The sequence below is a fragment of the Macaca mulatta genome, chromosome 4, assembly GCF_049350105.2.
Source record: "Macaca mulatta isolate MMU2019108-1 chromosome 4, T2T-MMU8v2.0, whole genome shotgun sequence".
Classification (NCBI taxonomy): Eukaryota; Metazoa; Chordata; class Mammalia; order Primates; family Cercopithecidae; genus Macaca; species Macaca mulatta.
The window spans coordinates 44288415-44301502 of NC_133409.1; the positions used below are offsets into that span (position 1 = coordinate 44288415).

Here is a 13088-nt window from a genome sequence, read left to right on the forward strand (position 1 = left end):
ATATGTTGCCTGGGCAGATTCTGGGCATTCTGACTTTTCCCTAATTATTTAAACTGTGATGCTTCCATATACACTAGGATGACATCTTTCCTTTATAAACATTAAGATGTTATCAACTAATGGAGGGGGATCATGTTGTAACTTTTAAGAGCTCAGTGAATAAAATGTTGAACTTCTTTTAAAAAATTACAAGTAAGATACAATTCTGGTTCCTAAATTAGATGTGGTGATGGCTGAGCATTTTGAGAACAAGGATAGTTAACATAGTAATTTTGGTTGTGGTGTAATTTTGGGCTATCAGTCCCCAAGACAGACTTGATTTTTATGATGGACTTGTCAGGGGGTGAGAGCTTGTGACAAGACCAATGTTATTGGTTAAGTCTATATGCTAAACATAAAGTTTTGAGCAGGAAGTCCTGCGTAAATACAGTACAGGCTGGTTTTGAGTATATGTGGCTTTTGTTTCTTGAATTTGGATGGACCCATTATGTAAGTCCAGCAGCACTTTTTGGAAAAGCAAATTGAAGCCAAGTTTTTAATACGCTTGAACTTAAAATACATGTTTTATTGACAATAACTAGTAGTTCATCATTATCCTGAAAGGACAGCTTGTGTACTAAATATTGATTTTTCTTTTTATATGTATCCAAAAGATAAAATCTTTGCTTATAATTGGTAGATGAAACATTTTTTATCCCCTTGGAGATGAAACATGATTTCCATGATGGCCACTCAGAGCCTTGTGTCTTCTGTGCACAGGGAGACTCATGCACCTGTATGCGGTGTGCGTGGACTGCCTGGAAGGGGTTCACAAGATCATCTGCATCAAGTGTAAGTCACGGTGGGATGGCAGCTGGCACCAGCTGGGCACTATGTATACCTACGACATTCTGGCTGCCTCTCCATGTTGTCAGGTAGGTATTGAACACACTGAGGGAGCAGTGGGTGATAGTAGGCTTCTGTCCCCAAGTGAATGTAAGGAAGATGCTTCTGGCAATAAAGAAGAAATTCAGTCTAGCAATGATGGCTGAGTTACTACTTGTAATGTAGTCATTTAGTGGAATACTGTGCAGTCATTAAAAGGGATAGTGTATAACATATAATTATGTGGGAAGCATTTCCAGTATATTAGGTCAAAAGAATGGGTTATAAAATGGCATAATAATATGCTTGCATTTGTAAGTAAGTGAGCATGAAAAGGGAATTGCTAACCTGTTACCAGATGGTCTCAGAGGTGGGAGGCTGAAAGATGCCTTTAGTTCTCTTTTTCCTTGAGTATATTTTCTAAGATTCTGTATGATTAGCTTATACTAAATGTATAATAGAAAAAAAGTTACTCAAAAGGAAGAAAGTCACTTTCTTAAATAGGATTTTCTTGTTGTTTTCTTTCTGTGGGATAGTACAGTTATCTAGGAATTGCCTGTCTTGTAAGGTGTTTGAGGTTGTAATCCTTAAAGCACTCCTAAAAGGAGGCATTGTCTCATGCTATGAGAACATCTGAAATTTAGCTGTCATCAGAAAAAGAGGGAGGTATTCACATATGAAAACACAAATAACCTTATAGAATCACAGGAGACAAAATCCTTGGAAGTATCTTGCTTTATTTCCAAGTGCTTGGGAAAGAAAATAGCTTGTTACATAATTCCTTGATACTGTCATGGGCAGGAGAGAAATTTTTCTTTGCTCTAAAGTGTTCCAGCCTGGTTTTGTAGTGCAAATAGCTGATACATACTTTATTAGTTACTGTATAGTTTTATGTCTTTAGCATTATGGCTTGATTTTTCTAAAGAGAATATCTTTACTGTTATCAGTAGTTATTCACTGTAGCATTTTACGATAGTTATTATGCCTTAATGCCAGCTCATGAGGGAAACCAGAGGAAGTAGCTCCCCTCTGCACACACAGCGTGGAGGATTATCTTTTAAATTAAAGAAATAAGGAAGCGAAAGAACGTTTGAGCCTGTTAACTCAGAAGACTAGCACTGGAAAGGACCTGGGATCTAGACCAACCTCCTTATTTCCTCATACAATGGAGGCCTACAAACTTGGGATGTTTTACCCAGGTCTACATACATTGTGTCACAGCCATGACCGCACCGTGTGACTCCTGTTCTGGTGGTCTTTGTGATGCACCATTGAAAGGCAATGAGATTATTTCCATGTCTTTAGGAAGAAAAACAGAACAGCATCCTGCCACACCCAGCCTCTTGGTATTCATCATGCACTGTATTTCTTCCTTAAAACAATTGAAGCCCAGACCTTTCTTTTCTGGCACCCTACTGAAATGGAAAATATGTTCGATTACTATTAATTTAAAAAAAATCTGTGAGGATACAAGTGTTAGACGCTACTAATGAATCAAGAGAAGTCTTCAATAAGATGTAGCCAAAAATAAGCAATAATTGATTCTTAGAAAGGCATAACAGGGTGAAGACAGGTTTGCTCAGAATCACACTTTTAATCAGAGAGATTACATAGTTAAAAGAGTGTTTATCTCAGGTTACAGGAAAGTAGTTCCTGCAGTGGTTGGGGATCAGCAGGCTGCTTTGGTTCACTCCAGCCTTGCTGCTTTCTAAGCGTGGTCTTGGGCATGGTGCTTTATCACATGTGCCTCAGTTGCATTATCTAAAAGTCAGCTAATACTACCTACCTCCCAGGAGTATTTTGAGAGCAAGTTGAGATTATACTTTTTAAGTACATTTTTTAAATGAGTCTAAATTTAGTCTGTTTTATTTATAATTTCTGGTTATTCACTTAAGTCCTGGACCCATTGCTGAAAGGTTCCAGGACTGTGCTGTTAAGGAGAGGCTAGGCATGAGTGAAGATGCAGGGTGCTGGGAACTCCAGAAGCCTCAGACCAGCACCACACTTCCTGGATTGCTAATTTTACTTGAGTATCTTGGGAAATTTTATTTTTACATCAAAGAAAATGCAAGTTTTATATAGAGTAGAATGAAAAATGAAATTTTAAAGAAGTTTCGTGGAGGTTTGGGTGAGGGAAGTCAGCTTCAGCCACTGTCTTAAAATCCAGGGGGAGGGGTTTCTGATTGTTAGGGAACTTCAGTTAGGCAGTACTAGTTTAGAATTTTCTTCTCATAAGTAGGTGAAACAACTAGCAGTGCTGCATATCAGGAGAGAAGTTGGGAGTCTTTCAGGCATACCCTGTTTCCCTGTTTCTGGTAATAAAGGGGATCCTTTACGAAGCCCTTGATCAGTTTCCCAGCATTTTGGTTTGGGTGGCTTTGACAAGTGTTGGGTAGTGGAGGGGTGTTGTGGCTGATGGTGTCTGTTTCCCCCAGGCCCGCCTGAACTGTAAGCACTGTGGGAAGCCGGTGATCGACGTGAGGATCGGAATGCAGTACTTCTCAGAATATAGCAACGTCCAGCAGTGTCCACACTGTGGGAACCTGGACTACCACTTCGTGAAGCCATTTTCCTCCTTCAAAGTTCTTGAAGCTTATTGATGAAAGCTTTGCTTTAGTAATAGCTATTTTATTGATATTATTACTTTATTACATATCTTTTATAGGGAAACATTCTGTGACATTAATTTCTTTTCTAATTTAAAGGAGAGTTACTTTGTTGTATGTGTGCCACTGAAATAGGGGCTGCCCTTGCCCTGTCTTGATTCCCGAGTGTTAGTCTGTGGTTTTGACCAGAGCCCAGATGGGTAATCCTGTGCATTTGGGTCGGGGTTCACTCTTACCAAGAGTCTTTGATGCAGCTTTAAGATGGTGGGGAGGATGGGGTGAATTTAGGAAAGGAATTTGTGGTTATAAACTAAGAGCTTGATAGGAGTTGGAAGGAAACACTTACTAAAATGTTAACTTTCTAAAAACCTTCCTTTAGATCTTCCTTGGGCCTTTGGAAAAACATGTGACAAGTGAATGTAAGTCTGTGCCTGGAGAGCTAATAGTGCATTAGTCTATCTCAGCCTAGTGTTCTGCAGCACACGTGGGCAGGCAGTTTACTCACACTGACAGGTGATCTGAAAGTGGCACAAGTGCTGTTTCTATCGCTATTGTAATTTGCCAATTCATTTTTCATGCTGAAAACAATATCCAAATTGTAAGACATATGAAAGATACTAGTGTTGCAAATTATGTTTAGGTAAACTGACCTATAACAGAATATGTGAAATGAATTTGGAAATAATGCAAGAAGGCAGAACTCAATCATTTGAATTGTGTCTTTGAAGTTGGTAAAATAGCTCTTAAGGAGAACCCATGAATAACATGATTTGGGCAGTGATGATTTATTACAGGTTGCACTGTTGAAGTGTCATTTGGTGTCATATTCTTCTCACAGGTAAATCAGCCACAGAATCTAACTGGTGAGCTTCAGAACCAATAATTGCCACACTTATTGTCCTCAAAATTACTTATGGCCATGTTTAACCCATTTAATTCTGAGTTTCCAAAATCGAAGATTTGACCTTAAGAGGGAAGGGAAAAAAAAGTATGAAAGGATGATGAAGAAAATAATTTTACTATTTCTTTTTTAAGTATGTTTTGGAAAATCAATGATTGTAATGCATAGCAGTACGTTTGAAAAATAGACCATTCTAAAAAGCCCATGATACCTTACTGTTGATGAAAAAAGATGATCATATATATAGAACTTGATTAGTCAGAGCATTGGGCATTCCAAAATACAGCCTTTGGTTCAGTAGATTTTAATGCTTTAAATAGACTGACATCCCATACCCTTATAGAATTGGAATATGATTTCTCAAAAGTTAATTTCATAATTTCATGTATGATGTGCATATATGCTAAAAATGCTGAAAATCATTTTATGAATAGCCAAATTTGGGGTTGATGTGGACATTTTATATTATTCATTTGGTTTATACCTGTTTTTTTTTCCTGTGTGTTTTTTCTTTTCAGAAGTATTTAGGCAATACTGCAAGTGAGTTTCAGTTCTTTTTTTCTTTTTTTGAGATGGAGTCTCAGTCTGTCACCCAGGCTGGAGTGTGGTAGTGCAATCTCGGCTCACTGCAACCTCTGCCTCCCGGGTTCAAGCAGTTCTCCTGCCTCAGCCTCCCAAGTAGCTGGGACTACAGGCGCATGCCACCACCCTCGGCTAATTTTTTGTATTTTTAGTAGAGACAGGGTTTCACCATGTTAGCTACGATGGTCTAGATCTCCTGACCTTGTGGTCCACCTGCCTTGGCCTCCCAAAGTGCTGGGATTACAGGTGTGAGCCACCGTGCCCAGCCGAATTTCAGTTCTATATGAAATATTTGATGTTGCGTTTGAAACAATGCAGCATTAAAGAACCAATGTTATTGACTAATAGTTTTTATCTTTCAGTTTGGATGATTTGGTTTGCTGCATCTAGGTTAGTGTTTGATCATCTGAAAAAACTTTTCAGTGGGAAGAAATGCATGAAATGCCTATAAGAAGTAGAAAGTCATTGAACTGACAGTGTTTGATGCAACTAAAGGAGGAGGATTGTAAGACATAGCTTTCTGCAAACTTGTCTTTAATGCACAAAGCTGTAGTGGTGAATTAACTATTTCCTTATTGATTCTCTCATGTACCCAGATGCAAAAAGTGCTAAGTTTCTCTTGTCCTCGTAATACCATTTGGATTTTATTTCTGAATTTAAATAGTAAAATATTGATGATGCTGATCTTTAACCCACCTAAAATTTTATAGTGAAACCTGCTTTATATTGTTGTTCTGAAGCTTACAATTGACCTATACATTGCATTCAGCAAGCTCCTGAATTTAGAACTACTGTCGGTGTAGTGTATGCTGTGTTCCATGTTGCCTTTTTAGATGGTTTTCTACCCCCTGAACAATAAATAGGATGAGGTTTTACTGTAATTGGATAAAGTTTACTCTTGGACATTATTTCAATGCTAAATTAAGGATTCTATGGATGTCTTCAGTTACTTAAAGAGAAAATAATGAGAGCATGAAGCATATCTGAGAATATCTTTCGCCTTTAAGGTGATTCATTCTTGTCTAGAGGGAAAATTTGGTTGATTTGGGAATAAAGTATAATTGAGTATTCAACACCATGAAGATAAATCTTATTTTGGAAATCTACTGACCGTAATACCCCAAGCTTGCCCTGAATACTTTGATTGGAATTGGAATATATCAAAAAAGGTTATTATTTTTGTTGTAGTTAGGATACTAAAAGAATATTAGTTACCCAAGAGATCCAATTTCTGTTTTTCTGATGAATAGTGTTCAGTAAAATGAAGCAGTCTTAAGAGTGACTAATAATTTCAAAGTGTTTTTTCGTCTACTCTTAATATTTTTTAATTATTTATTTTTAAGGGTTTTATACCTTGAACAAATACAGTGATCTGCTTTAGTTTAGTGAGAGTACAATTTCTGATTGATTGTTTTCTCTTCAGGCCATCTCACCTCTTCATTCTCTTGGTACATTTGAAGCAGTTGATATAATGGGTTTATACTTTAAAAGAGATATGGTGCCATGAAGTTGGGGAGTTGGGTGAATTTTCCTCTTCTAGTTACAGAGGAGCTTTCCTCAAATGCCCTTTAACTTCTAGGTTTTGTGCAAGAAGTTCATTTTCTGAGTAAAAGTTATTTTCATATATGTTGGGGGAAAATTAACTCATCAAAAAAGAATCTTATTAGGTATTTGAACTCTGAAACTAACAGATAAGACTTATATGTACCTTATTAGAGCACCAAAACTAATTTGCTAAAATCTTTTGTTTAGTCCTGCAAGACTGATGCTTAATACACAGTCTGTTCTCCTGTGTCTAGGTCACGAACTCCAGTTTGCTTTTCTGTTTTGTATCCTGGTAGCAGCTGTTGAGTGACTTTCATTGGAGATTGGAAAGGAAGTGAGGAGAAAGTGTTCTTGTTTAGTGTTTTATTTCCTATAATAGGATGCTGCCTAACCCAGTTCATCTTTATGTCCTGTTCACTAAATATTCCAGGTAATTGAAAGAAAATAAAATGGATGGGCTCCGTTAAAACCAGCTCAAAAATAAATTCTTGTCAGTAAAGATTTCTTGTCAAGATGTCTTGGATTGCACTTTTGTTGAGGAAAGACAGTGTAAATAGTTAAAGAATGTGGATAAAATTGAAACATTTGGTTGTGGAACTGTGTGTGGTTTTAGAGGGTTTCTGTTTGTGAAATGTATGTATTAAAAATAATAAAATTCCAGAAACTAACATTGTACTCTGTCTTTAGTTTGTCACTTTATTTTTCATTGGGATTTTTGAGCAGTGGGATTGTCTGGTCAGAATAAGATGAAGAGAAAGCTTTCTGAGGTTTTGATCACTATTCAGATAACCATTTCAAAGTCACTCCTGCAGCTAATAAAAACTACCAACTTTTTATGTTGCTTACAAGTCAGGTATCACATGTAAACTCACTTTGCAATAAAAGCTTTCTGTATAACAAAATTGATTCTATGTGAATAGTCCAAAATTGTTGTTCTGGTTTTAGGGAATTCTATTGGATAGATGGTATAGTGTTAAAGATTAGATATACCCCAAGATCAACCACCCATAGCCACATAACCAAAACTTAAGTCATCCTGATTTCCCTGAAATGCTAGTTCTAATCAAACAAAACAAAATGCAAGGCCTTGTCGGCATGATTTGGTGAAATCAAACTTACTAGCTACAGGAGTCCCCCCTTATCTGCCGTTTTCTTTCTGCAGTTTCAGTAACCCATGGTCAACCTAAATGGAAAATTCCAGAAACAATTCACACGGTTTAAATTGTGCACCATTCTGAGTAGCATCATGAAATCTCAAGTCCTGTGCCACCCTGTCCAGCAGGCGAATCATCCCTTTGTCCAGTGGATCCATGCTGTAGATGTCCCATGCCTATTAGTCACTTCAGAGGCTGCTAGATGAGTCCCGGTATTGCAGTGCTTGTATTCAGGTCACCTTTATTTTACCTAAAAATGACCCCAAAGCGCAAGAGTAATGCTGGTGTACTCATACACTTATTCTGTGTTATTACTGGTCATTGTTGTTAATCTTTTACTGTGCTTAATTTATGAACTTTATCATAGGTATGAATGTATAGGAAAGGTCTTGGAAAGGATCCCCTAAGGATAAGGGTGTGCCTACTGTGTAGACAAATCGACACTGGTCTGCTTTTCTTATAAAGAATATTAACATGTAATAGCCAGTTATAAAAGAGGGTGAAGATACTTTCTCCCTTATGTTTTATAAATGGTGCTGTAACTGCTGTGTGCAGACTTCTAACCATTTTGGTTTGAGGTCTCCAAGTTTGCCAACTGTTCTTTTGTATGCACAATAAACATACAATTTTAAAATTTGATCTGATTTTATTTTTGACAATAGATTATTCTACAGATGTTTTTGTTTCCTAGGCCTGTAACGATTTTCATAATGAAAAGACTTGATCGTATGCTTCTTCATTATAAGCAAAGAGAAAACAGTCATTGAACGTCTTGCTGACTTCATACACTGTGATCAAGAATAGTTTATCCTTAAATCTCCTTGTCCTCTTCAATTCAAATGTCATTCTTGACCAACGGATTGAAATCCACAAACATTAGAACACAAGATAAGTTGGGGAAACTGGGTTAAGAAAGTCTTGAGTCTGCCAGTGGATTCAAAGCCTGTGTTGCTACTTACTAATGCAAATGTCTGAGGCATAAATTTTATTTTATTCAAAGCCTTATAAAAGACTTGGGATATGATTTCTACTGATGTAATTTATGGTCAGCAAAATTCCTTTGAAATTTTAAGGAAAGTACAGTTCTTACTGCAGAAGGAAAATAGTTGCAGAAAAAAATGAAGTTAAATGGTGGTTGGTAAGCATTAAGTTTAATGGAAGAAAATTCTTATTTCTTCTTGGTGGTTTCTGTTACTTTAGATCTCGCTTATATTGTTTTGAGTTAAATTTGGCAAATCCAGCAGCAATTAGATTGCTAATTATGTAGGCTGTTAAAGGGTTAAATTTTCAAAGGGGGAAAAATTGTTGCGCTTTTCTTCTTTTTTCTGCTCTCTCAAGTCTACAGTGAGGTAAACCTTACCTGCTGAATGTGAACTACCTTTGAGGACAATAAAGTGCTGTACAGATGTAATAGTTGAAATAGTAATTATTTTTAAGGCATATTTTTCTTTAGTGGAAACTTTTAGCATTGTGGTAGTTATACTAGCTCTACCTGGCATTGCTAAGCCTCAGAAACAGCAAAAGTAAAAATAAAGCAGTTTGTCTCATGAAGTTCAGTAAAACAACACTGGTTACATTCATCAGTGTTCAAATGGAATTGGCTACCATAGCACCATTTCTTGGTGATAAGCACCATCTTAAGCGGTTCTGTTACATTTGATTAAAAATTTAGATATCTAAATCAAGCATAGAACTGTCTAATTGTAATTCCTAATAAACCCAGTTATTCTAAGAGTGAGAAAGTCATAGCCATAACAGTCATAGAATTTAGATGTGTCAGAATTTGGAGCAAGGGCTATGCTTTTTGTTTTACCCACATGGTAAATGTTTGTTAAATTTCATTGACAATTTTACTCATTTTAGTGGTGAACTGAAGCCCAAAGAAGTTACATCTAAATAAGTTCACATAGTTAATGACTAAGTAGGAATTCAACCTGGATTCCCACTCCTAGTCCTCAAAGTGAGATTCGGTAACATATTCAGGTAGCTAACTCTTGCTCAGAAGTAGAGAATCCATGAGCTTCAGTTTTCCCTTCTGTTTTCTGTTACCATTTGCATACTGGCCACCTTTAGCATATTAATTGTCAGATCTAGACATTAGTAGCCAGAAGAGATCGTTGCCAGTTGTCCATGTTACTTTTGAAGCTGTTTTAAATGTGAACTTTAGATCCTGAAGTTAATTTTTTTGTTGTTGCTTTCATTTTGGGTTTACTGATTTCATTTTCTGATGCTAAGGGTAAGAAATCGGGGGGCCTATATGAATGGCACTTAGACTTGCTATAAAGGAAAGAAAATGTCAGTTACAGCCATGTACACTTTTACCAGATATGTAAATAAGATATCTATCTAACCTGATGTTGACTAAAGAAAAAATATCAACCTTTTAAATAATTAAAGTTAGTTTTATTCAGAAGTCTTACTGAAGACTAGGCTGAGGCCTGTAGCCCAGGAGCAGCCTTTGAGAGAGGTTCTGCCAGGCTGCTCCAGCACAGGTACTTCAACCCACTGCTTATATACAGATGCTGGAGGTTCGGTACATGCAAAATCACATCAAAGTTTGGGTGTAAGAGTACACCTGGTTATAGATTACAGAAGTATAATCACGAAGCCTGTCAGACATTGTATGTCAGAAAAGGCAAGGACGAGGGTCATTTATCTTTTGAAGAATATAGTGACCAGGCAAGAGACATGGAGGACCGTCTGCTAAACTGCATCGTCCTCAAAGTATCCTTTCGGAGAGCTGCACATTGTCGTGGAGTCAGCAGCTTTGTGAAATTATGTTAGCAAGCAGAAATGAGCAGACATGGCTGCTTATGTTTGCTACTTTTGTCTCTTAGGAGGTTGGGTGTAATACACAAACATGGAAGGAGAAGTGTCTGGACATTGTACAGAGCAGTGAGTCCCCAGAAATAAGTGAGAGGAGCCTTGTGGGTGTGGAAGTTACAGATATAGTCAATATATGTATCTGGATGGGCACCTTGTTTTCAGTTGAAAAATAATTTGGGCTTGTGACAAGGCAGTAGACTTAAAAGCTATAGCCCATGCTTCAGCAACACAGGTGCCAACATAGAAGTAATTCTGTGAGGCCTAGCTGGGCCCTCTGCATAGGGGTGATGAGCACATTGGAAGCATCCCGTTTTAGAAAGGGGGGATGTACTTTCTAAAGGGAAAAATTTTGAAATCAATAGTTGTGTCTTTTAACCTCATCTTTTAATGCATTAATTTGTTGACATCTGTTCTCTTTTGTTAAGGTAGATGACTGCTTAAGGTGACGTTTTCACAGTCTACACCAGGAATTCATTTTATTCACTTGGGGATCTAGCTTTGAGTTATTTTTGGATTCAAACATGTCAAGCTGTCGGATTTGGTAGCATTGATCTATCCAGTTTGGGCAGGCTTTTCCTTTTTGACTAACTTTTCTAACAGTTCCTCTAGGTGTGTTTAATTTTCAATTTCTCACAATCTTGTTAGAAACTCTGGTATCCCAGACTTTTTAGGGTTGCTTAACTTGATTAGGGTTTATTGCAATTCCATAAGGTCTTGGAAAAAGTGCTGGTTACATATTTCTCCTAAGGAATGACAATTTTTTATGGTTTAGGGGCTGTCCCTTGCTAATTAGCAGTATTCTGAGTTACTGCCAAACCATTGGTTGAATAAGTGCTTTATGTCTTTTTGTTATTTTCATCACATTAACAAACTGCATATTTTTCTGAAGCTCTGATGACACTGCAGGTGATTGATGAGGGAAGTAAAGCCGGGTGAAGGATATAGGCTTGTGTTCCTCTGAGGTTCCAGAACCCCATGGTTCTAAAAAGAGAATGATTTGGGAAGGGAGTGGGATAGTGGGAGTCCTGGGGCTACTGTGAATATTTCAGAAAACTTAATGGAGATCACAAAGTTACCCACCACAAGGCTGCACAGGACACCTAAAAGGTCAGTTTACTTTTGGCAGGAGTTACAGCAATCTTGCTTATCAAGCTGCTCAGAAACACTGGCAGTAGCATATGCCTTTGATGAATAATATACGAAAGCAAATGAATTACCTAATAAATGCAGTTTACTTTAAAGACATAAGTTTTCAAAACATAGGATAGAGTTGCAGCCAGGCATGGTGACTCAGCCTGTAATCCCAGCACTTTGGGAGGCCCGAGGTGGGCGGATCACGAGGTCAGGAGATGGAGACCATCCTGGCTAACATGGTGAAACCCCGTCTCTACTAAAAATATGAAAAATTAGCCAGGCGTGGTGGCAGGCACCTGTAGCCCCAGCTACTTGGGAGGCTGAGGCTGGAGAATGGCGTGAACCCGGGGGGTGGAGCTTGCAGTGAGCTGAGATCGCCCCAGTGTACTCCAGCCTGGGCAACAGAGCGAGACTCCATCTGAAACAAACAAACAAAAAGACACACAAAAACATAGGATAGAGTCATATTGGGTTAAGGGTAGTCTTTGGTGATGGGAAAATGCCATTTAAACAAATGTCCTCCACTTTTTTTCTAGTCCTTTTTCTTCTACCTGTTGTGATAGTTTTGCCTATCTTATTTTATCCTTACCTGTCTCTCTCTGTTTCCTGCTTTGTCCTTTCTCTTGTCCTTCCTGTTGCAACAAGTTTCTTAACCATTAGGATATAGTAAAAGCTCCTTGACAAACCCAGACATTTGTTAGTCAGCAAATCAAAAAAGAAGTTAGTTGAGAAAATAATTACCTACAATCAGCAAGAAGATCAACAAGTTGACCCTATAGTCAGTTGATTTTCGGCAAAGGTGCAAAGATAATTGAATAAAGGATAATGTAACAAATGGAGTTGGAACAATTTGATATGCTTATGCAAAGATATATAAATAACACAATCTGGATCCATATTTACACCATATTTTAAAAACTAACTCAAAATGGATCAGATATAAATGTAAAATCCAAAAATGGGTAGATTAGATGTTATTAAAATTAAGAATTTCTCAAAAGATATTGTTAGGAGAATAAAAAGACAAGCCACAGACTGGAAGAAAAGGACTTGTATCCAGAATACATAAAAAGTTGCCCCCAAAAACATTTGAACAAACACGTTAACGGAAAAAGGAATGATGAACACATAAGGTACTCAATATTGTTAGTCATTACGGAAATGCAAATTAAAACCACAATGAGGTACCACTTCACACCCATTTTAATCACCGAAAAAGAATATCAAGTGCTGGCAAAGATATGAGTAACTGGGACTCTTACACTGCTGGTGGGACAGTTCCACAGTTTTCTTAAAAAGTTAAACATGTGCCCATCCTATGTTCCATCCATTCCACTCCTGTGCATTTATTCAAGAAATGAAAGTATATGTCTACCCAAGGAATCATTCATGAATGTTTATAGCAGCTTTATTCGTAATAGCCCCAAACAGAAACAATCCAAATAGCCATCAACAGAAGAATGAACAAAAGTACAA

At 37.4% G+C, this 13088-nt stretch overlaps 1 protein-coding gene across 1 annotated transcript in view; it reads left to right on the forward strand.

Moving 5' to 3' along the window:
• HECA (hdc homolog, cell cycle regulator) overlaps positions 1 to 7171 on the forward strand; it is a 45671-nt gene extending 38500 nt beyond the window's left edge. The window contains exons 3-4 of the mRNA XM_002808398.4: positions 760 to 914; positions 3300 to 7171. Coding sequence (XP_002808444.2) covers positions 760 to 914; positions 3300 to 3464 — 320 coding nt within the window. The 3' untranslated portion in view covers positions 3465 to 7171. The remainder of the gene's footprint in view (positions 1 to 759; positions 915 to 3299) is intronic.
• Positions 7172 to 13088: the final 5917 nt, after the last annotated feature.